The sequence below is a fragment of the Durio zibethinus genome, chromosome 19 (genome assembly GCF_047325235.1).
Source record: "Durio zibethinus cultivar Kanyao isolate XHJ-2024 chromosome 19, ASM4732523v1, whole genome shotgun sequence".
Taxonomy (NCBI): domain Eukaryota; kingdom Viridiplantae; phylum Streptophyta; class Magnoliopsida; order Malvales; family Malvaceae; genus Durio; species Durio zibethinus.
In genome coordinates, this window is record NC_143180.1 from 908,490 (window position 1) to 931,466 (window position 22,977).

A 22,977-nucleotide genomic window follows, 5' to 3' on the forward strand; every position below is an offset into this window, starting at 1 on the left:
GAAGGGAACAGTCAGTGCTTTGTCTTGGGACTTTATAATTATGTGATGATTATAAATACACGTGTACGATGTGGCGGGATCTTACAGCTCATCAAATTCAGCCATGCTTTGATGGAAAAGGACTTGAGAGGTTCTTGAACCGTCTGATCTTTGGACTGTATTATTACAGGCAATTTATATCACATCACATGGAATCAGTGACCAATGTGACAAATATTCTGATTTTCGTTTGATTTGTTGAATGATGAAACCCAGAGAATCTATTTTTTATAATAATTAATGTTAATTTATCAAAAAAAAAAAAAAAAGAATGTTTCCCACCAATTCAACATTTTTTACTTGTATAATCCATTTTTTCATTGTCAACAACAATCCCTTTTGTTTTATTGATCAAATGATAGATTTTTAGTTCAAGAGATTATGGTTATTTTTCACAGTTTTAAATATATATAAAAATAGTGGTTTATATATAATCCTAATGCATCCATTTGAAAATGACAAAGAATGGTTGATAATTTTAATTTGTTTGATTTTGAATTTTCTAGTCATTAGTTTATACTTTATACAATAAAAAAAAAAACACAGAGGAATTTTCCATGATAGCCAATTTTCAATTTGATATCGACATGGAGATGACCAATTTGTTTTTGTCTTCCCATTCTTTAAATAAATTCATGAATTTGAAAGAATCTGTTATTTTAACTTACTTGAAAGAGAATGCAAATGTTTTTTTTGTTTGGTGAAAAGAATAAAAGTGGTAATAAATAATTAGTATTATTGTTGTTCTATGCTTTTTTGGATCAATTGTTAGTATTATTATATTTTTTTTATCCAAGTTAGTATTATTGTTTAATTAGTGTAATATTTCATTTTTAAACTAAAATTTGATCTTTGAAACCAATAGTATAAGAGTAAAATTCTAAACATATCAGATTGATATGAGGTAATATGCTCTATGATTGCTTGTAAAAAGAATTAGGTTTTGAAAAAAATTTGTCGATACTCCTAACCGTATTTTTTTTTTAAATAAAAAATATATTATTTTGTTGTTGTTATTTTCAACTGATGGTTAGTTCACAAGAATAATGCTCACGAGTTGTGGTATATTCTTGACCTTTTATGGCCTTATTGTATTTAATTAATTCAAAGAGAGGGAAAAAAAGAAGAAGAAGGAAATGCTCGTTAATTAATAATTCCAGTTAAGGATCTCAACTGGAACTTATTCTAGTTATATTTGTAAGAATTTCCTTAAACTGTTGTACCAAAGTTCACATGTTTATATCAAACAAAATAAAGCATAAAACAGGAAATATGCTTTAAAGAAGGAGACGGGGAATGTTGGCCCAAGCTTATGGTATATTCATTGAACAATTGAACAAACAATTCCCTCCAAATTACCCCCCCCCCCCCCCACCCTAAAAAAAAAAGAAAAGAAAAAGAAAGCATATGATTCCTATATGCATACCCCAAATATGCCATCCCTTTTGCCTCAACAACTAAATTTGTTTATTTTATTGTCAACTTCTTTTTCAACATGATGGTTTTTAATTAAAAAAAAAAAAAAGATTGCATAGCTCAAAATCCATTGAATTTGTCAATTATCATACAAATTATTCATTAAATTCAATATATAATATAATTCAAAAAATATATATAATAATTGACAAGCATTCTTATAGGTATATTATGCATATTAAAAAATAAATAAATTAATAGAAATTTAAAATTTTTACAGGTTATAGAAATAAATAAATACATATGATTTATTTTGATAAGGGAAGAATTGAAGGAAGGGAATTTATAAGTGGTGTGGATTAGTAAAGATTCTTACCTTATCCATAATCTGTAAATTTTTTTGTAGCAAATATACTCTGATTTGAGATATTTTGGGGTGACCTTTTCATATTTGGTTCCTTTGCTTCCACTTTCGTTTGAACAAAAGTGGGGAAATTATCTTCTCCTGATCATGAAAGGGATCATTTTCTTTCATACTGTTAAATCAATAGAATCTTGTCATAATTCACCAAAATAAAAATTAAAAAAATCAGCCATCTACTTTAATGGACTGTTGTAAGAAAAAAAGACAGCAAAAAAAATTGATCGATCACAACATTAATATTTGAAATATCATCAGCACTAAATTTTACATAGACCTGCCCAAAGGCTTGAATCAAGCTTTGGAAACAGATTTTGGACTTCAAATCCCGCTTGGCTTGGGATAACATTTAATCAATAAAATTGATTTTTATTTAATTTTAATTTTATAACTATTAAAATATTAATATTTTAATATATTTGTAATAATTCAGGCTTATCGGAAAAAATTCGAGCTTGAGCAAGAAAATTTTCAAAAATCAATAGAATCCGATCAATGAACAAATATAATTTTGTATATGATTAGAATAATTGTAAGAGAAAATTTTGTTGTTTCTCCATCCTCATTAATTATTAATATTGTTGGGTGTATGAATCTTCTGTCATTTAAATATGTTAATTGTGGAATTAGATTTAAAAAAATTTTAAAAAAAAATTCTTGTACGTAATGAATTAGCTAGAATTTCTTGATTAGTTATTATCTCATCTCTACACGTAGAATGAATAAACCTTAATTACCGTGGTTTGATTAATTTGGAGCTTGTTGGCAATCCTCGTCATTCAAGGTTGTAATAATAAGAAGTTATCGAATACTACTTACAAGACTGGTCAAGGAAAATATGGAGAAACTGTTGGAATTAAAGAAATTATAGAGTTGAAAGTCCAATCAGAAGTTGGGATGGTAATTGAGGATTTCAATGACTAAACCATAAAATTGGGATTTTCGACAGATTATGATGAAAATTTATCTTTTTGAATTAAATTTTTTGGATTTATTTAAATAAATTTACCTACATAATAATTATATTACAGATGAAATTTTATGTTAGCAATTATTTATAAAACTGTAAAATTACTGATGAAATGTTATTATTGATTTTTTATATATAATAATTTTTATCAATAAATTATATTAATAAATGTTTTATCACAAAAATTAATCTTATATCGATAAAATTTTTTTATGGGTGATATCTTGATTTCTGATAATGAAATCCCTATTAATGGACATATAGACGACACATAGGTTTTGAAATTTCTTGTCATTAACTTAGAATTCTTATCTTGATTTCTGATAATGAAATCCCTATTAATGGACATATAGACGGCACATAGGTTTTGAAATTTCTTGTCATTAACTTAGAATTCTTATTTTTGAATTGACAAATTGTACTCGTTTTGACAGTGGAAGTAACCTTTTTTTATTATTATTTTCCTAATGAATAAAACATGTACAACTGTTTAACCATGGAATTCAATTGCATATTCCTCATATAAGTACAACTTGAGTTGCTTACTCTTTTACTACATGCTTAGTTTGATGGTCCTAAAAAACTAGCCTTCAATGTTATATTGGTTGTGTATTAGAATTAGAGTTGGTATATAATTGTTCACAATATCTTTAATATGTGAAATTTCTTATGAGATAAAATCATACGATTCAACCGTCAAAATGTACAATAATTTTCAAGTGAGCATGAAACAAGACACGAAGCCAATGCCACTTGTATTTACTCTTAAACACAAAAGGTAGTTTTGCAATGGGATGAAAACAAAAAGGGTTCGGAAGCTGATACTAAATGCAATAAGCCAGTAGGCAGTAATTGAATCAAGTGCAGGAGAAGAATCTGACAAAGCACAAGTTGAGAATGTTCATTTTAAGCACTAAAGTGAACTTATTCTCTGGTGTCAGATTAGAATTTGAAACGCATATTTGTGGCCACTAGCTTGGTCCCAGGCCCCAATTAAAGCATGCGTCTGCCATTTTGCTTTCTCGTTTCAAAGGAATCATATTAGCCCAAATAGGTTAGTCCAATCCATATGTAAATTGCCTGTGGAGTTGTGGTCAGGAACTGTTGCTAGAGAACTAAATAAAAGGGAGACAAAAATGTTCTTAATCTAATAAATTTCATTTATAGGTCCTTTCCTGGTCGATTGATTGAAAATGGCAACTTCTGCGCTTAAAACTTGACATATCAGTAAAGCAGTGTCATAGATGGGCTATGCTTGCATCATTTTATTGATCGATTCGGTAAAGGGATTATCTGATATTTTTGACATCCTGTTGCTTATTTAGACGAGCTTGATGGGATTTTTTTATACGTGAGGTTATTAAAGATCGAGTCTGGTCATTAGAAAAGTCAAACATTTTATCAACAGAAAAAATATCTAGTCCAATTTACTGAGTCCTAGATGTTGGCCTGTTGAGATTTTCAATATATCAACCAAATCAAAGTTGATGAAGCAAACAAAAGATTCAACGCAAATGAGGGAAAAAAGACAAAAAAAGGGAAATAATAAAAATGCATTCTAGATTTGTGTAACATGTCAGGATTCAGGAATATTATACACTTCAATTTTAAGGTTGATTACTTGATTCCCATTTTTTTTATGCAACTAAGCAGAAGAGAATTCATGCAAGCTTTGGAGGAATTAAAAAAGAAAGAAAAAAAAAAGCCTCTTTGGATTGAGGATTATGCATTGTCATTCTCGTGCATAATCACTACTAAAGCTGCAATGAAGGCATAGTCCACCTCTGGATACACTTTTACCTTGAAACTTTCTTTGCCCTTGCAGCTTCCCCATGAGAAATTGTGGCTAACCTGTATTTTCATAAAATTGTAACATTGGGTTATCTCTTTTAACATTTCCAGGAATATTTCTGAAGTGATTCTGCTAATTCCAGTACCAAATCAGACGCATTTGATAACAGAAATTGAATTGAACGCACAAAACAGAAACAGCTTTTTATACCTCTGCAATGATTGAATTGCCTTTCCGAACTTTGAAAGAAAGGGATGCAAAACTTCCAGTTACACGAAAATCACCACCATCTTCCTTGTACCTGTTTGCTAAGTAAACATCAAGATTGTTTTTGATCTGGAGAGCATTGGATCGTTGCACGCTGCAGACAAAATGCTTCTTTTCAGAGCTTTCACCTTGATGAATTAACCATTGCTGTTTCCAGGATAATGCCTGCTGAAATTCCAATGCTCCTAACTTCATTGCACAAAAATTTTTAACGCCGAAAAATCTGATCAGGAAAATGCTTTGCATACCTTTTCGCGTAGCGTGATGACAGGCAAACCAGCAGGATCTTTCATGACCCTTTTCTTATGGAAGTTCCAGACACCTCCATCCACTTGAAGGAGAACGTTTCCGGTAGTATCAATCACATCATAGTGCGCATTAGATAATGATTGTATTTTCCTCTTGACAAGAAGCTCCATCGTGTAAGGGACACAAAATCGATCCCCCACAACCTTGATGATCTGATCATCACTTGCCATGTTCTGAATCTATTGGCAAACGATTCACTATTGATTGATCCTCCTGATATCCTATGGTAAACTGAAAGAAAACACTTCAGGCCGCTGGAGGCTGCAATTTCCTGGAAATGAAGCTATTTGAATATGGGGAACTCGGTAACAATATCAGTTCAGGTTTTTGACTCTATTTTAAAACTAAGTACGCTACATCATTCATCAGCAAATATGCAATAAAATGCTAACCATACGTTTTTTACCTTTTTTTTTTTTTGGCAAAAGATTCAAATTAGAATACTTATCCTTGACGTAAAATAATTGTAGTCGTTTTGCAAGAGAAGAAGAAGAAAAGCAGAGGGAAACAGAATTAAAGTCTGGAAAAGATGTACTATACGCTAAACATCTGTATAGAGATAGCTTTTAAAACTTTTTACCTCAGAATTTAAAATGAAATTTTAGCACTAGGGACCTTGACAACATCAATAAAAATGTCATTATTACATTGACCTCATTGATTAAAAACTTGAAAAGTAATCCCATTGAATTGTTTTATTTCATATAGTGGATCTAGAATTTCAAGTTAGGGGCCAAATTAAATAATAATTGTAATTTAAACATTTTTACTTAGCATATAATATGTTATTATTTTATCCAAAGTTATAAAAATTTTAAGTAAAATATGATATGTTATAATGTAATCATAAAGAACATATACATAAAAAATTTATTGAAATAAAAAAATATAACTATTTAACAAATACATTTATTTTTTGATGAAAACTAAACTATAATATTAATACTTTTTACATATTAATTGGAATTTGAGAATTGATTTTTTTTTGCCTTAAAAGCTTTTTTTTTTTTAAATTACAAGTACAAATTATAATTATAATTAAGTATTACATAATTGAAAAATCAAAAAAATAAATTAATCAACAATTAGAGTATAACTAAATGAATTCAACATAAATTTGAAACTTGAATCTAAAATTTCAAAATTCTAAACATTTATAATTGCAAAGAAAAACTATTTTTTTTTAGGAAAGTGAATTTTTAATTTTTAAAAAGATCACTTATAAATTATATAAATTATATAAATTATATCAATATATATTATATATTAATAGGGCTTGAAAAATCTTTGGGCGGGCCATTACCCCTCTGGTCTCAGTTTGGCTCCGCTAGTGCTTTCATAAATTGACCCTTTTGTAATGTGGAAAATGTTGGTTTGTGATATTGAACCCCAGGTTCATATTTATCAAAATTTGCCAAGCATAAAATCTCAGAATCTAATTGACAAGCTGAAAAAAGATATATATATATATATATATATATATACAAACTAAACAATAACATACCTTTAATAAAGAACTGGATTTTGAACCTCACATAAATCCATGAATGCAGGATAATCTGAGCTCCAACTATTGAATGAAACTCAGGAAAAATGATGAAGGTGGGGGAAGGGAAAATTGGGAGAAGTAAATTTACCTTTTGTATAAAACAAACAAAATTCTGTTACCTGTTCTGTTATGATTTTGAAGAACAAATTATTCTTAATGACAGCTAAAGATTCTAACTTTGAGTATCTAAATTTAAGAATTTAACAGAAGTGATTGATTGTTTTTCCTAACAAACATTGGTTTTTTTTTTTTAAACCAAATTTTCTACACATTTAAAATGTTTAAACCACTTAATCAAATTAATAAGGTCATAGCTAATTGGATTTTTTTTTTAAGGAAAAAGATAAATACAAGTTAAATTTTAAAAATTTTATCCTGATTTCCTGCATCCATTTTGAGGATATTGTTTTCTTCCTTTAAATCTTTGTGCACAATTTTATTCCTTTCATCTCATGATTTTGATATTTTTAAATCTGAATTTAAGCTAAATGATTTCTCACAAAATTAAGGTTCCATCTGTAACATTTATGATTCTTCTTACTTTAATTTTATAGGCTTCAACCTCCCTACTTGAAAAAAATGTTTGACATTTTCTTGATCATAATATTTTATATAATTAAATAAAATTATTGAAAACAAAAATATTGATAATTTTCAAAAATGAAAATTCTAAACGCTTTTGGTTCTATCACCCTCCAATGTCTCAAGATCCCTGAGAGGTCTCCATCCTTTTTTTTTTCAAATTTTAATGATTAGCTACTAGACTACTCTTCCTTGCTGACTATTTGCTGCTTTATTTCTTGGGTTGTTTCATGTATGGTGCACTTGTTATGAACTTGGGTATCCTGACCATATTAGTTAATCATTTCTTCTGAAACTAGGGGAGTGCTTGGATTGGTAAAGTTTCAAGGAATCGATCTTCTGGTTGGAAAGTTAGCGATAAGAATCCAGGTACTCTCTCTCTCTCTTGCTCTGAAAGTAGGGTCGTCATTGCTTTCACAAATGATCTTTCTTGGGTTTCCTTCGGGTTACAACGCTAGCGACTCTGAGTCTGATGAATTGAAGGGAGATGCAAAATAGGGTCGAACTTGTATTCCTTTCAAAATTATCCATTAATATGTAAGTTGTTTCAAATGATTGGATAACTAACTTCTTGTTTCTGTTTCTCTGTTTCTTGTGTTACGTAAAGAAACACTAATATTTTTTGCATTGATGGAATTATCAGCTATGATCATGATAGTTATCTTGATTTTTATCCATGTTATGGATTTTAATCACCTCTCTTTGTGCCTCACTCAATTAGTTTTAAGTTACTGTTGAGATATCTGAGTACATGTCTATCTCTTTTAATGGTGGAACTTGCATATAGAGTCATGTGGCCTGCATTTTGATGAATTAAATTGGCCAGTGATCCTTCGCAATGACCAGTAAATATTTTCTTTTTGTTTTTCCTCCAGAGAAGAGAAGGAAAAGTCATTAGAAGTTTAAGTTGAGTCCTGTATTGATTTATGGTAATTCAACTGGGAAATTCTGTTGACTGATTGTTAATATGCTTCTTTGCATATGCATTAGGAATATGTAGTTTCTTCAAAATGGCATATCGTTTTGGGTGAATTAGATTTTAAAGTTTCTCCAGCATGAAATAATAATTCATTGTTATTGCAGATAAAAATATAGAACTGGTTGGCATCTTTTCTTTGATTAACAATGAGAACAATGACTATAATTGCAGATGTTGCTGTATTCTGGGTTATGCCTCCTCACTTGCTGCATTTCCTTGCCAATAGAGAGATGATTTCTATTTCTTTCCAGTCCCACTTAATCTTTTTACTGCCATTTGTATCCTTTTTTGGCCATTTCCTTGACATTTTTTTTGTTCCAAGCGTTGCTGTATTAACGATTCATATCATAGGTTTGTTCGAGGGAAGGAGTTTCATTCAAGGGGCATACCTTTCTCTTTTTAATCAATTTTGGTATTTGGTGGATTGCAACAATATTAATGGATTGTTCGTAAATGACCCTCAATGATTTTGCTTGGTCAAAAAATATCTTTGAAATCTATGCTATTTACTGGAAATTTTACATGGAGCAGTGGTCCTACTACATGCTTTGGTTCGGCCAACATGAATTTGCCATTCAGTCTTTCGGTGATCATGAGCTGCCAAATAGTTGTGTATTCTTGATAACTAAGCTTTAAATAAAATTGTTCATTTATATGATTCAGCACGCTATATTATGGTACAATGCTCCCTTGAAGATCTATTTTAGTTGCACTGCTTGTTTCAAAAACACATACAAAGAGAACAAAGATAGAACTCCCTCAGACGGGAAGAGAGAAGAGAACAATTATGACACTTACATGCTTTGGTTCCACAAAAAAACATATGACTTTCAGGTGATCTTGTGCTGTACACTGCCAACTGCTGTCATATAAAACAACCAAGTAGCTAATCACGTCTCAGGATGTTTTGGTTAAATAAGGCCAATGTTTTCTACCTTCTCGTCTGTCCTTCCTCCATTCCCATGGCTTCTCAGGGTTCGATGATGCCCAAAGGCCGATTCGCTTTGCCCGAGCCTCTCTTTCCCACTATAATTGCACACGTACAAAGATCATAATCGGGTGTCTTTAACTCAAACAAGTGCAAGAATGAACAAGAATTATTGTTGTTTACTTACAGTTGCAAGTTCAATGCGTTGGTCATATGCTGCATAATGCCATGCAAGTCCTTTCTTTAGCATTACTTCCTATTTGACAGAGAGATTAGCGGATTAATTTGTTCTTACCAGGTAAACCAAATGCAAGCTAATAAAATCGTATACCTACCTGCACAAATATGCCATCACAGTATACGTCTGCCACGCAGCGACCGTAACGATCTTCCCCATAGACGAGCACTCTCAAACACTTGCCATGAACAAGATTAATCAACTCTTGTTTGGCTTCTTCTCCATACGGCATAGAATTCTCTGGTGCGTCTATACCTCTATTTACTTTCAATAGCCATCAGGTCTTTTAAGTCTAGAAAATGTAACATTGAAATGCCACAAGAAGATAATGTTACCTTAGTCGAATGCGATACTTTCGAGCAAGGATCTGTTCATTTTGAAGATTTATGACCCTGGAGATAGATGACTATTAGAAACCATTGGTCTTGATTCTCTTGAATGACAGACAGTTGGCAGTACAAAAAATCTAAGAATTGAATGGAAAAGATTTGAGTAAGGGAAGTTAAATATCTAACTGGTATCCTGATTCAATAATTTTCTGGCGAAGTTCATCTGCTTTGTCATAATTCTTCTTAGCACGTGCTTTAGATCTTTGGTCTGCAGCAATAAGAACATCTCTAGGTACGATTGATGACTCCCTGGGATCAACAGTACTCACATACACATTTATACCATCCCCATCTGGTACCGTGTTCCCATCTACCTGATTAAGTTAGAGAAATTTTCAGTATCAAATCCACTAGTTCTGAATCTTGTTGACATAGGTCATCCTTACTGGTAGTGTATGCATTTCAAACAGCACTGGTTCAGGCAATCTTGTTCGCATTCTAGGATAAATTCCCACATTGATAGAAGGATTTGGAAGGCCATAGAATTCCAGCAAGCCCTAATGAGCACATTAGAATACAGAACATCCACAATGCATTAATGTTTTTTCTTCTATTCAGATAAAAATGGAACAAGCACAAAGTTTTGAGACTTTTGGTCCTTTTTTGTACCTCAACATCTGCCTTTTGATGTCTATTCAAGGTCTCAATAACAAGCATAGCAACCATTTCAGGCGTTTTTGGTGGTGGTTTTGCTTCTCTCCATGCCTGTAGTAGCTTTCCATACCTTAATGTATTCTCAAAATTTAGACAGACAACAAAAGCAGACAGTGTAAGTCAACCAGATTATTGTTGATCATCACCTAGGAAATTTAGCCAATTATTTTGAAGTTTTAGTTTCTTCTAAAGATGATTCAATTAGACACAGTTCATTGATGGTCTGTTAGTTACCAGTTAGCCTGAGCTTTCCTTGATGATACAACATGCTGACTGAGACCTTCAGGAACCTGAAAACCAGTTTATAATTTAAGGAACTAATGATTAAAATTTGACAAACAGATATTATTTTCAGCTCAAAAAGACAAGTAAAGAAAATACACAAAATAACCATTAAAAAGAACAATTATTGTAAGCCAACAGTATCAAGTTGAACAAGAAAAGAGGCTTGGATTGCAGGAATGACCATGAAATCTACCTGGGAGGTGATTTCAAAATTGAAGAGATCATGGGCAAAAGCTGAAACCCCAGAAACGGTTGGTCTATAAGGGGGTTCTAGTGAATCAGAATCCCCAGTGGCAGTGGTGGTTTTGCTACATTTTACAAATAGGAACCTAAGAGCATTTCCCATATTGGTATCGTCTGATCAACCTAGACTTTTGCAGTAGCTGAGATACTGAGGACTGGGGGACCGAGGAGAAGAGAAGGCTCCAAGAAAAGCGAATGAAGACTTCCTGTGGACGTGTACCTTTTATAATCAAAGCAGCCTACTGGATTTTATCCATATTCCCGTTGGTATTGCACTTCTTACATTTTTAGCATCCATTTGATGGCAGTGAAATTAATTTTAATAAGATTAAAAATAAATGGGATTGGTTTTTGTAATAGGAAGCTTAATTATTGTAAGAATGAGTTTAAAATTAATGATGTATGTATTTAAATATAAAAATAATTATGATGATGAAATGAAATATAGTGAAAAAATATATAATAATATAAAAGTTTAATAATAAATTATATATTTTTAAAGTTTTTAACATTTAAAATCTTAAAAAATTAAATTAAATTATTGATAAATATTAAATTGTATTAAAATAATAATTAAAATTTTAAATATTAAAAATTATAAGATTTATTTAAAATATTTTATATTAAAAAAATAATAGTTACAACAATTAAACCATTTGAAATAATTATTTAATATACTAATGTAAACTAATTATTCCAGTATATATTTTCGTTATTTTAGCATTTATTTTGGGGTACTTTAGGATTTAACAAAAATATATGATGACAATTGTGATTTTTAAACTTTATTTTGGTACAAATAGTCAACTTGAACCTTAAATAGTACGCGTGGTGCCATTAATTCACTTTCACCGGTCAACAAAACACAGAACTTTTGCGAATGATGCAATTGCACCTCATCACTTCTTACTGGTCATCCATATGCATCCAAATGGAGCCTTCGGGTATTTTATTAGAATCCTTGTCAGTTGTCACCACACGGTATTTATAGTTCTTCTGATTTTTTTTGTTCTTCAACTAATTTTCTCCCAGGAGAGGACCAAATTTTTGCTGTGTAAGTCGAATGTAGAATATATTGATCTCTCTTTGAGATGATTTTGGTAATTTCTTCAAGCATCCTGGCAAATCCTTAGGTTTGCCTTTTGGATGCCTTTGAACTGATCAATTCTATAAGGTGAACTTTACTAATTGATGCTGAAAAGTCCAATAGATTTGTAAAGATCAGATTGATAGAAAACAAATGTTACAACACTTTCTTATATTGTCCGAACAAATGATAAAAATTACAACACTTTCTAAAATCAGAATAATATATCAATCATGGTTTAACTAGTTTGCAGAGTTTCCTTTCCTGTTCCTCTATTCTGCCATCAAACCCTGCTCTTGGATGTAAGTTAGGGCAGCCATTTTTGTTTATGCTGGTGCCGAATGGTGTATTCCAACTATAAGGAAATTGCAATTCTTTAGATGGTCACTTCTTTCAGGACAATGTCACCTGCCTTCTCGTTTGTCCTTTCTCCATTCCCATGGCTTCTCAGGATTTGATGAAGCCCACAAACCAACTCGTTTTGCTCGAGCCTCTTTCTCCCACTAGTTTTTATACAAGTACAAATGTTTTAAGTTTTAAGAATTTGACAGTTTTAAGTTTTAACAGAAAGAACTGCAAGAATGAATAACTGTCGGTTACTCACAGTTGCAAGTTCTATGCGTTGATCATAAGCTGAGTAATGCCATGCAAGCCCCTTTTTTAGCATTATTTCCTGTTTGACAGAGAAATTAGAAAAACTAATTGGTTCTTATGAGGTAAGCTAGGGGAATGCTAAGTAATACCTGTACAAATTTTCCATTGCAATATATATCACCAACACAGCGGCCATAACGATCTTCCCCGTAGACAAGAACTCTTAAACATTTCCCTCCAACAAGCTTAGCCAACTCTTCTTTAGCTTCTTTGCCATATTGCATTGAACTCTCCGGTGCATCTATACCCCTATTTACATTCAATAATTCATTAATTATATGTCATTATAGAAGAGATTTAGCTTATAGAACAATAGAATTCAAGAAACAAATAATGTTACCTTAACCGGATGCGATACTTTCGAGCAAGGATCTCCTGATTCTGAAGATTTAAGACCCTGGAATAATTAAGAAGCTAGACTATTAGTAGCCATTAATTTTAAAAGATAATAGGAAGCACCAATCCAGAAAATTCATGAAACGAATTTGATCATTTAGGGGAAATTAGATAGCTAAACCTGTATCCTGCATCAGTAATTTTCTTGTGAAGTGCATCTGCTTTTGTATAATTCTGCTCGGCACGTGCCTTTGATCTTTGTACAGCTGCTACTTGGACCTCTCTAGGTACGTTTGATGACTCCCTGGGATCTGTAGTACTTACATACACTGTTATGGTATCTCCATCTGCTACTGCTTTCACATCCACCTAATTTAATCATAGTGTTTTTCAGTTTTGAATCCATTATCCAAGTTACTTCGATGATTGATAATTTGAAGTTTCCAGGAGACAGTCGTTACCGGTAAAGTTTGCAATTCATAGTTAACTCCTTCAGGCAATGACGTTGGGGCGGTAGCAGAAGGCTGCTGGACAAGCGTATGAGGAAGAGGAAGACCATAGAATACCAATAGTCCCTACAAACATTCAAATATAGAACAATCGGACAATGCATTAATTTCCTGTTATTTTATTCTAACCAATTTGTAAACAATCTCCATATGTTTTAAGATTAATGCCGTTGCTTCTTTTTACCTCAACATCTGCCTTTTGATGTCTCTTTAAGGTCTGAATGACAAACCTTGAAGCCTCATCAGGTGTTTTTGGTGGTGGTTTTGCTTCTCCCCAAGCCTCTAGTAGCTTTCTATACCTTCATTACTTGTCAAACTTTAGACAGACCAGAAAATTAAGCGAAAAAAAAAATCATATAATTATTGTTCATAGCACATGAAATTAATTAGTAATTACCAGTTAGCCTGAGCCTTCTTGGATGAAACTACATGCTTACTTAGCCCTTCAGGAACCTAAAATAAGTTGGCAAAACCAACCCAGATTTTTCTTTTAGAAGAAATAGCCCAACAAATACTCTAACCAAGCCAATCTCAATTTCTAGTTGTCACTATAACCATTAAAATTCACTGTAAGCTAACAAAAAGGAATTAGAGAAACCAGGCTTGAATTATAGCAGTAATGCTCAAGAAACATACCTGGGAGGTGATTTCAAACTGAAAGAGATCATGGGCAAGAGCTGAAACCCCAACATTGGCTGTTGAGACACCGTGGGGGTCTAGTGATCCGGAGTCTCCAGCTGAGGTAGGATTGCAGCAATAGCTGTACAAGAACCTTAGAGCATTCCCCATATTCAAATTCTTTCAGATCTAAAACTTTTTTTTTTTCTTTTAAGGTAGAAGAGACTTAGAATCAAAGGAAAACCAAAGCTGAAACAAGAAAAAAAGGTATAGGATTTTGAAGGGAGGGAGGGTGAGGAATATGATGGCTTTGAAAGCAAGATTATAGGACACGTGGTGAGTTTTGATTGGTGGATAGTGATTAATTGTTCAGCATTTTACAGTGAAGATCTATGAGCCTGGGCGGTTAAACTTGAAAGTCAACGGTTCTTTTAGGCCGTACGTTGTCACTTGTAACAAGAGTTTGCGTGCGTTATATGGCTTGTTGGAATGCCCGGTATGTGCTAAATGTGTGTTTTATGTTTTTTTTTTTTTCCTAAAGAAATAGGAAAATCCAGGGACATTTTTTGTCACGCCCTAGGCGAATACACAGGAGCCGAGGCTCGAGCACCTGCGGTCAAGGTGTACAAGGGACTGTTACGGGGTTGGCGCAATAAGTATGAGAGAAGTGTTCAGATTATTCGCACAGTATGCAAACCTACCCACACAGCCAGAACCAAGTTTGCAACATGCCCACCACCGTACCTAGGTAGACCCAAGAGAGTCTAACCAATCCAAAATCTTCCAAAAGCATCCGAGATCGGTATCATTCAATAGAAGGATTTGGTTGATTTTAAAAATCAAGATGAGCTTTACATAATTTATGTAATAATATGTAATCTTTGATTTTTAGAAATCTTGTAAATCTTTTAATTTTAATAGATAGCCATAAATAGAGTTAGGAGCCTCAATTATAAATAGAGGATCGTTTCACCTTTAATTGTATATCATCAAACATATTATTATTCAGTAATATATTGTATATTCTAGCATTCTCTGTGTTTTCTCTAACTTGCGTATTTTACCTTTTCAGTTGTTTGTTTGCCTGCTCATTTAGTTTTTAGGCTGACTTAGACTTAAGAAACACATTCCTAATCTAAAGTCGTACAGATTTTAAGTCAGAGGTCAGAGCCCATGACAATTGGTATTAGAGTAAGTTTTGTGCAAGTTCTGTTCAATGGTGTTTAGATCGCACTTAATGTGTTCACGAAAATGGCATCCCAGAGTGATGTTGCTAGCCAACAAACAAAGGTCCAAGAGCAAAGCAGTGGAAAGGGCAAGAAAGCCAGTTCAAGGGATATTTAGTCTTCCCTAAAAGGTTGTATGGCTAAAGTAAAATCGACAATGGGTGATGTGAAGGAGAAGCTTGATGAGGTAAATGCTCATTTCGAGGCATTAGACTCTATGAAGTAAGAGCTTAAAGGTGAGTTGCAAGCTGCTCTGAATGAGGGCATTGACATGATCACCCAACGAAATACAACTTTAAAGGCCCAAATGGAGACTATGGGTAAAGAGATGGAGAAGCTCAAGAAGAAGCTCGCTGCTTGCAAGACAGCCATTGGGAATGGCGTGATTGCTAGAGTGTCTAAGAGCCGTATGGGTATTCCCAAGCCCAAAGAGTTCAAGGGGACTAGGATGGCTAAAGAAGTAGACAACTATTTATGAGGGAAGGTGTCACGCCCCGAATCGAGACATAACATGGTCATATTACCTTGAAGTAAAACCCCAAAGCAATACGAAGCCTAATCCATAACCATTGAACAACTCTCAAATATAAAATATTCTCATTAAGTACATAGCTAGATAACAAGTCTCCAAAGGTTTAAAGTAGAGTATTACAACTAAAATAAATAATACTTCATAAAATCCTATATTTCTAAGTAGTTCTCCAATGCTTGATTCTTCTAGCTTTTCTCAAGCTAATCATACTTATCATTCATAACATCTGTAAAATAAAAGAAAATAGGGAATGAGCAAACCACAGCTCAGTAAGTAAAGGCTCAAACACCTTACCGGATCAAATATCGTTTCATACATGTCATATAGATTATTCAAAACATTCGTCAAATCAAAATGTCAAAACATCTCAATATCATCGTTCTGTCAAATATTTCATAAATTCATAAATCATTGTAAAATATGTTATCATTCAAATATCATAATCAAATCAAATCATGGATCAATCATTAAAAATCATCGTAAATCATCATTATCATAAATCATCATTATCAATCAAATCGTTATCATTCAAATCGTTAGCTACGGTCATTGCTATAACCCGTGACATTTGCCGTATCGACAATTTCATTCTCATGATCATTGCTAACTATTATAATCCGTTAGCCAAGGCTTATGCTAACTACTATTACCCGTTACCCAGGGTCGTATGATCATGTCTTTGCTAACTACTATTACCCGTTAGCTAGGGTCATAGAACTAATTATGATGTCGATGATCCCACTTTCCAGGGATGTAAAAAAAAACGTAGCCACCACAAAATCGTTCTTTAAACATAAATCATTTTCTCATTTCATTCATAAGCATGATCCATCGTTTATATAGAGAAACACAAAATAATCATATGCTTGATCCTATTTTCATACATCGAAAATAATGAAATAAAATATTCATTCATTTATAAACATACATATATACATAGATTCGAAAACAAGCAAAGTGTGTAAGATTCTACTTACCTTCTTCTGATTCCACCACCTAATTTTTCTCCGTCAAAATTTATTGGCCTATTCAAGATAATTCCAACATAACAATAATTAATCAACCCATTTGAGGCCACTTATACCAAAACAATTAAGTTAAACAAGTAATAACTCGAGTAATTAATTCTGGCAGTCTGCGCTACTTTCACTAAAACGACCATAACTCAAGATATCCAATTCGGAATTAAAATCTTATTAATGCATTAGAAACTAGACTTGACAAGCTTTCTAACAATATATGGCTCATCTCGTGATTCTTTGTGGATTAATTATAACAATTTTTGTAATCCACGTCATATGCTGCTGCCAGACAGCCTGTATACCTTTTCATAAAAATTACATATTTATTCATAGGTAACTCCAAATTCAATTTCGCTTATTTCATTGGAAAGTAGACTCGATAAGCTTTCCAAACATATATGGCTTAAACTGTAAATCCTTGTATAAAAATTTAGGGAAATTTCGTAATTCCCCCTGCTGCTACTAGGCAGCCTGCACCTCCTTAGGTAAAAATTGGATAACTCTTCATAGGGAACTCGAATTTGACTCCCATTTGTTTCATTAGAAAGTAGATTCAACATTATTTCCAACCATATATAGTAATCATAGTAGTATTTAACCTTTTAATACAGAATATAACTTTAATTCATCACTACAAACACATGATTCATATCAGGATTTATACGAAACAAAGATTTTCCTTTCTATTCCCATCAAATTTCTGTTTCAACAATAAATTCACATTACCAACTTTCTCAACACTTAACTTGACTCTAATTAAAGTCTAAATCATCTGCCCAAAAAGGGATAATAGAAACCCTAAAATTTTAGGGTTTCTCGATTATAATTTACACTTTAAAACTTAACCATCAATACTCCAAAAATTGAAAAAGATTATTTACTCACCTCTAACAGATAATTTCTCCTTGTAGATTTGTTCTTCCCTTCACTTGGAATCCTTCGATTGATCTATTCTGTATAAGAAACATATAAGAAATAATTTTATATTTTTATTACGACTAATCGTCGACTAAAAACTGAAAAGTTAACTCTATTAATAAAGAAATTCGGGTTATTTATCAATAAGTCCTCTGCACTTCTCATTCTTTATTAAAGAGTCCCTCCACTTATAAAAATACTTAAAATAATCTTTTTTTCAGGTATTACAGAAAGAGTAGTACTTTCAGGCCACGAGCATGTAGAATGATGCTACTAAGGTAAGCACTATTTCAATATATCTTACTGATGTTGCCTTATTGTGGTAAAGGTGTAGGTGTGATGATGCGAGGTGTAGAGATGTCTTAATTGAAACTTGGCAGGAGTTCCAAAAAGAGTTTAGAAAGCAGTTTTGTTCGAAGTACGCCAATGATGAAGTGCAAGCAAAGTTACACAGGTTTACTCAGCAGGGGGACATAAAAGAGTATGTCTATAAGTTCTTTGAATTAATGCTTCAGATTTCAAATCTGAGTGAGATTAAAGGTTTGTTTGCCTTCATGGATGAGCTTAAGCCATGGGTGAAGCACAAGCTACAAAAGATGAGAGTTCGTGAGTTGGCTAATGCCATGACCATCGCTAAGTCTTTAGTGGAGTTTAAGCCGCAGAACAAGTTAGGGTTTACTAAGCCCAAGGAGAAGGGCAAGGACAAGAAGGATTAAGAGAAATAGTCTAAGAGAAGGGGCTATGAGTGATAGTCCAAGGATGGAGATAAGACTATTTGGACAAGGGTGTCCAAGGCAAACCACCAACAAGAAAGTGAAAGAAAAAGGGACATCGAGAGCCAATTTCATGCTACTTGTGTGGATAATCACATTTAGCTCAAAATTGTCTAAAGAAAGATAAGCTAGCTGTTGTAGACAAGGAGTTAGATAGGAAGCCAGAGGTCAAGACAGTGAAGATTGACTCAATCGTGTTCAATGCTATATACAGTAAGCGAAATCGTAAGCCAAAGGGCTTGATGTTTACGGATCTAATGGTTACGAGTAAGAAAGTAAGCACACTAGTGAACACAAGTGCCTCGTATTTCTTTATTTCAAGTGATAGAGCCTAGAAACTCGAACTGAAGGTGCATAAAAAGAGTGGTACCATCAAGATGGTGAACTCCAAAAAAGTTTTAGCCATTAGAGTAGTGCTGGGGTAGAGATACAGCTTGGAGCTTAGAAAGGCAAGAAAATTATTAAGGTAATTCCTTTAAATAATTATGAGTTTGTGATTGGGTTAGATTTTCTTGTTCGGATTAATGCCCTCTCTATGTCTTTTGTAAACTACATATGTATTTTGGATGTACGGTGCCAATGCCTTGTACCATTGAGACACGGGTCCAGGATTAGGTTTAAGGTACTGTCGGCCATTCAATTTGCCAAGATAGTGAGCAAAGATAAAGAGACCTTTTTGGCTAACCTAAAGTATGATGAGCTAAAGGAGAAAGAGATCGAACCCCCTTAGAGGTGCAAAAAGTGTTGGAGACCTTTAGCAATGTGATGCCCGTAAAGTTACCTCGTAAGCTACCACCCAAAAGAAATGTGGATCATAAGATCGAGCTAGTGCCCGAGGCCAAGCCACCAACCAATGCTCTTTACCGAATGTCCCCACCATAGTTGGAAAAGCTGAGGAAATAGTTTGGGGAATTGATTGATGTTGGCTACATTAGGCCATTTAAGGCACTGTATGATGCCTCGATTTTATTCCAACGTAAGTACAATGAGTCATTGCAATTATGTGTTGACTACCGAGCATTGAACAAGCTAATCATCAAGAACAAGCATCTTATCCCACTTGTTGCAAACTTGTTCAACCAACTTGATGGTACAAGATGGTTCATCAAGTTGGATTTAAGGTCAGGTTATTATCAAGTCAGGATCACGGAGTGATATGAGCCCAAGACAACATGTGTCACCCTCTATGGCTATTATGAGTTCTTGGTTATACCATTCAGACTCACCAATGCCTTGACAACATTTTGCACACTCATGAGCAAGGTACTTTAGTCATTCTTTAATTGTTTTGTTATGGTTTATCTTGAGGATATTGTGATATACAACCAAACATTAAGAGAGCATATAGACCACTTGAGACAGGTGTTTAAAATGTTATGGGCCATGAACTATATGTGAAGAAGGAAAAATGCTTATTTGCCTAGTAAAAGGTACCATTTCTATGCCACATAGTGAAAGATGGCAAGATACGTATAGATGCAAGCAAGGTGTGTGCCATTCTGGATTGGGAGTTGTCTGCCAAGGTAATTGAGTTGAAGTCATTTTTTGGGCTGGTCAACTACTATCGACGCTTCATTAAAGGCCATTTAGCTATAGCCACACTATTAACTGATTTGTTCAAAAAGGGAAAAACGTAAGAGTGAAACACCGAGTTCCAAGAAGCTTTTGATTGATTGAAAAAGATAGTGACTGAGAAGTCAATGTTAGCCTTACTAGACTATGCTAAGCCATATAAAGTGCATATAGATACATCAGACTTTTTGATAAGGGGAATATTGATGCAGAAGAACCATCCAATTACATTTGAAAGTTGAAAGCTCAATGAGATCAAGTGTAGGTACAAATTTTAAGAGAAAAAGATGACAGCAGTGGTGCACTACTTGTGCACTTGACTGCATTACTTGTAGAGGTTGAGATTCATGGTCAGAATGGATAATGTGACAACTAGGTACTTATAGACGTAAAAGAAGCTATCCCCTAAATAGGTTCATTGATAGGATTTTCTTACAAAATTTGATTATAGGTTAGAGTACAAGCTAGGGCAAGCAAACATGGTGGCTAAAGCCCTGAGCAAGAAGGTGAACCTTGCTACCATTAGCCAACCAGAGGGGTTTTTGGTGCTACGCATAAAAAAAGGGCTCGTGCATGATCTTATAGCCAAAGCTCTTATCAAGTATACTAAGCAAGGGAAGACTAGGCGATTTTGGTTGTAAGATGACTTGTTGTACACCAAAGGCAGTAGGTTGTATGCAAAGCTATGTAGGAAAGTTTTACAAGAGTGTCATGATTTGAAATGGGCTGGTCACCCAAGGGTGAGCTGCACTTTAGCTTTGCTAAAAAATTGATACTACTAGCCACACATAAGAGACGATGTGGAGGCCTATGTGAAGATTTATCTTGTGTGCCAATAAGATAAAGTGAAGCTAAAAAAATCAAGAAATCTCTTGAAGCCATTACTAATACTAGAGCAATCATAAGAGAGCATCACTCTGGATGTTATACTCAGTCTACCGAAAGTTGAGAAGTTTGGGAGCATCATGATAATGGTGGATAGGTTTTTCAAGTATTGGATTTTCATTCTAGCAACCAAGGAGTGTGTAGCTGAGGAGGCAGCTCATTTGTTTCTGAAGAACATGGTGAAGTATTGGGAAGTACTGAAAACTATTGTTAGTGATCAAGATAAGTGTTTCATAAAGTAGTTTTAGACTAAGTTGCTCAAGCTGTTAGGGTCAGACTTAAACTTTTTCACTAACATGCATCCGTAGATTGACGGACAGACTAGGCGAGTGAAAGGTTTGTTGGAGGTCTACCTTATACACTATGTGAGTGCCATGTAAATGGATTGGCCAAAACTGCTTGATGTCGCCTAGTTCTCGTATAACTTACAAAGAATGAAGCAATGAACCAGAGTCATTTTGAGATTATGACAGGTTAGCAATAACTAACACAGGATTTAATTACTGTAGGTTATACAAGGCCTAATCCAATAGCGTACAAGTTTGCTAAGGCTTGGCAGAAGCAAGTTAATTTGCCCAGAGTCTATATACATAAAGCCACAAAAAGGTCGAAGAAGTGGGTAGACCAGAAGATGAGGGATGTGTAGTTTCAAGTGGAAGACTTGGTTTTGGTGAAGCTGCACCTTATTGTATGCCACAAAGGGCTGCACAAAAGCTTAGTCCAGAGGTATGAGAGATCTTTCAAAGTTCTTAAAAGGGTAGGCAATGTTGCCTACAAGTTGGATGTGCCACCTAAGTTGAGGGTACATTCGGTGTTTCATGTTAGCATGCTTAAGTCATTCCATGAGGATGAGGGAGATCCAAGATAAATAGAGTCAAAGCGTGCACCATTGGGAGCTAGAGCTTTATATGAGAGGGAGGTCAACAGCATTCTTGCTAATCGGGAGATAAGACAAAAGAACTATCAACCAAGACATGAGTATTTGGTGCACTGAAAGGGATTTCTAGACAGTGAGGCGAGTTGGGAACCAATAGACGACTTATGGCAGTTCCAAGACCAGATCAGGTAGTTCCACACAGAGGATGCAATGAGGGCATCATGCATTTGGGTGAGGGAAAATGTCACGCCTTGGGTGGGCGCACTAAGAGCTAAGGCCCAAGCACATGTGGCCAAGCCTCAAGCACTGGGGACAATTGCTGGGGTTGGTGCAATAAGCATAAAAAAAAGTGTCCAGACCACAGGCACAGCATGCAAGCCTACCTACATAGCCAAAACCAAGCCCACAACATGCCTACATCGCACCTAGGTGGACCCAAGGAGCTTAGTCGATCTAGAATCTTCCAGAGGCATCCAGGATCGACAACATTCAGTAAAAAAATCTGGTTGACCTTGAAAATCATGATGAGCCTCATGTAATCTATGTAATAATGTGTAATCCCTAATTTTTAGGAATCTTATAAATCTTTTAATTTTAAGAGATAGTCATAAGTAGAGCTGAGGGCCTCAACTATAAATAAAGGGTCACCCCACCCTTAGTTGTACATCATCAGACACACTGTTATTCAGTAATACACTACATATTCAAACATTCTATGTGTTCTCTTTAACTTAAGTATTTTGTCTTTTTAGTTGTTTGTTTGCTCGAATGCTTAGTTTTTAGGTTGACTTAGACTTAAGAAATACATTTTTTATCTAAGACTACACAAATTCTGAGTTAAAAGTTGAAGCCCATGACACTTTCACTTCCATCCTTTATAAGTGAATAATTAATTCTTTAATTAATT

General features: G+C 33.9%; 3 protein-coding genes across 4 annotated transcripts; all 3 read right to left on the reverse strand.

The window, feature by feature from the left end:
• Window positions 1-4,539: 4,539 nt before the first annotated feature.
• On the reverse strand, window positions 4,540-5,760 carry LOC111309715 (protein LURP-one-related 14-like). Of its 2 annotated transcripts, none has more exons than XM_022908718.2 (3): window positions 5,154-5,760; window positions 4,849-5,070; window positions 4,540-4,697 (listed from the first exon to the last, which is right to left on the reverse strand). In XM_022908718.2, the coding sequence occupies exons 1-3, from the start codon at window positions 5,382-5,384 to the stop codon at window positions 4,569-4,571; spliced, it is 582 nt and encodes a 193-aa protein (XP_022764453.2). In that variant the 5' UTR covers window positions 5,385-5,760; the 3' UTR covers window positions 4,540-4,568. The 2 variants fall into 2 exon arrangements, with proteins under 2 accessions (XP_022764453.2, XP_022764452.2); XM_022908717.2 differs by having other exon boundaries at window positions 4,849-5,073.
• Window positions 5,761-8,996: 3,236 nt separating this feature from the next.
• Window positions 8,997-11,294, reverse strand: LOC111310089 (staphylococcal-like nuclease CAN2). Its single transcript, XM_022909216.2, has 10 exons — window positions 11,012-11,294; window positions 10,768-10,823; window positions 10,489-10,603; window positions 10,266-10,376; window positions 10,006-10,193; window positions 9,826-9,882; window positions 9,588-9,747; window positions 9,440-9,508; window positions 9,260-9,350; window positions 8,997-9,210 (listed from the first exon to the last, which is right to left on the reverse strand). Exons 1-10 carry the CDS (start codon window positions 11,162-11,164, stop codon window positions 9,155-9,157), a joined length of 1,056 nt encoding a protein of 351 aa, XP_022764951.1. The 5' UTR covers window positions 11,165-11,294; the 3' UTR covers window positions 8,997-9,154.
• A 962-nt stretch (window positions 11,295-12,256) lies between these two features.
• On the reverse strand, window positions 12,257-14,532 carry LOC111310090 (staphylococcal-like nuclease CAN2). The gene is made up of 9 exons (XM_022909219.2): window positions 14,284-14,532; window positions 14,045-14,100; window positions 13,832-13,946; window positions 13,600-13,713; window positions 13,320-13,507; window positions 13,143-13,199; window positions 12,892-13,051; window positions 12,753-12,821; window positions 12,257-12,651 (listed from the first exon to the last, which is right to left on the reverse strand). The coding sequence occupies exons 1-9, from the start codon at window positions 14,434-14,436 to the stop codon at window positions 12,553-12,555; spliced, it is 1,011 nt and encodes a 336-aa protein (XP_022764954.2). The 5' UTR covers window positions 14,437-14,532; the 3' UTR covers window positions 12,257-12,552.
• Window positions 14,533-22,977: the final 8,445 nt, after the last annotated feature.

Coding starts and splice junctions, on each gene's coding strand:
- LOC111310089 (XM_022909216.2), bottom strand. CDS start 11,164: ATGGGAAATGCTCTTAGGTTCCTATTTGTAAAATGTAGCAAAACCACC. Junction 10,194..10,265: donor TTGAAATGCATACACTACCA/GTAAGGATGACC, acceptor TAACTTAATCAG/GTAGATGGGAACACGGTACC. Junction 9,748..9,825: donor AAGTATCGCATTCGACTAAG/GTAACATTATCT, acceptor GAAAGTAAATAG/AGGTATAGACGCACCAGAGA.
- LOC111310090 (XM_022909219.2), bottom strand. CDS start 14,436: ATGGGGAATGCTCTAAGGTTCTTGTACAGCTATTGCTGCAATCCTACC. Junction 14,101..14,283: donor AGTTTGAAATCACCTCCCAG/GTATGTTTCTTG, acceptor AACTTATTTTAG/GTTCCTGAAGGGCTAAGTAA. Junction 13,052..13,142: donor AAGTATCGCATCCGGTTAAG/GTAACATTATTT, acceptor GAATGTAAATAG/GGGTATAGATGCACCGGAGA.
- LOC111309715 (XM_022908717.2), bottom strand. CDS start 5,384: ATGGCAAGTGATGATCAGATCATCAAGGTTGTGGGGGATCGATTTTGT. Junction 5,074..5,153: donor TCATCACGCTACGCGAAAAG/GTATGCAAAGCA, acceptor TTGGAATTTCAG/CAGGCATTATCCTGGAAACA. Junction 4,698..4,848: donor GCAATTCAATCATTGCAGAG/GTATAAAAAGCT, acceptor ATGAAAATACAG/GTTAGCCACAATTTCTCATG.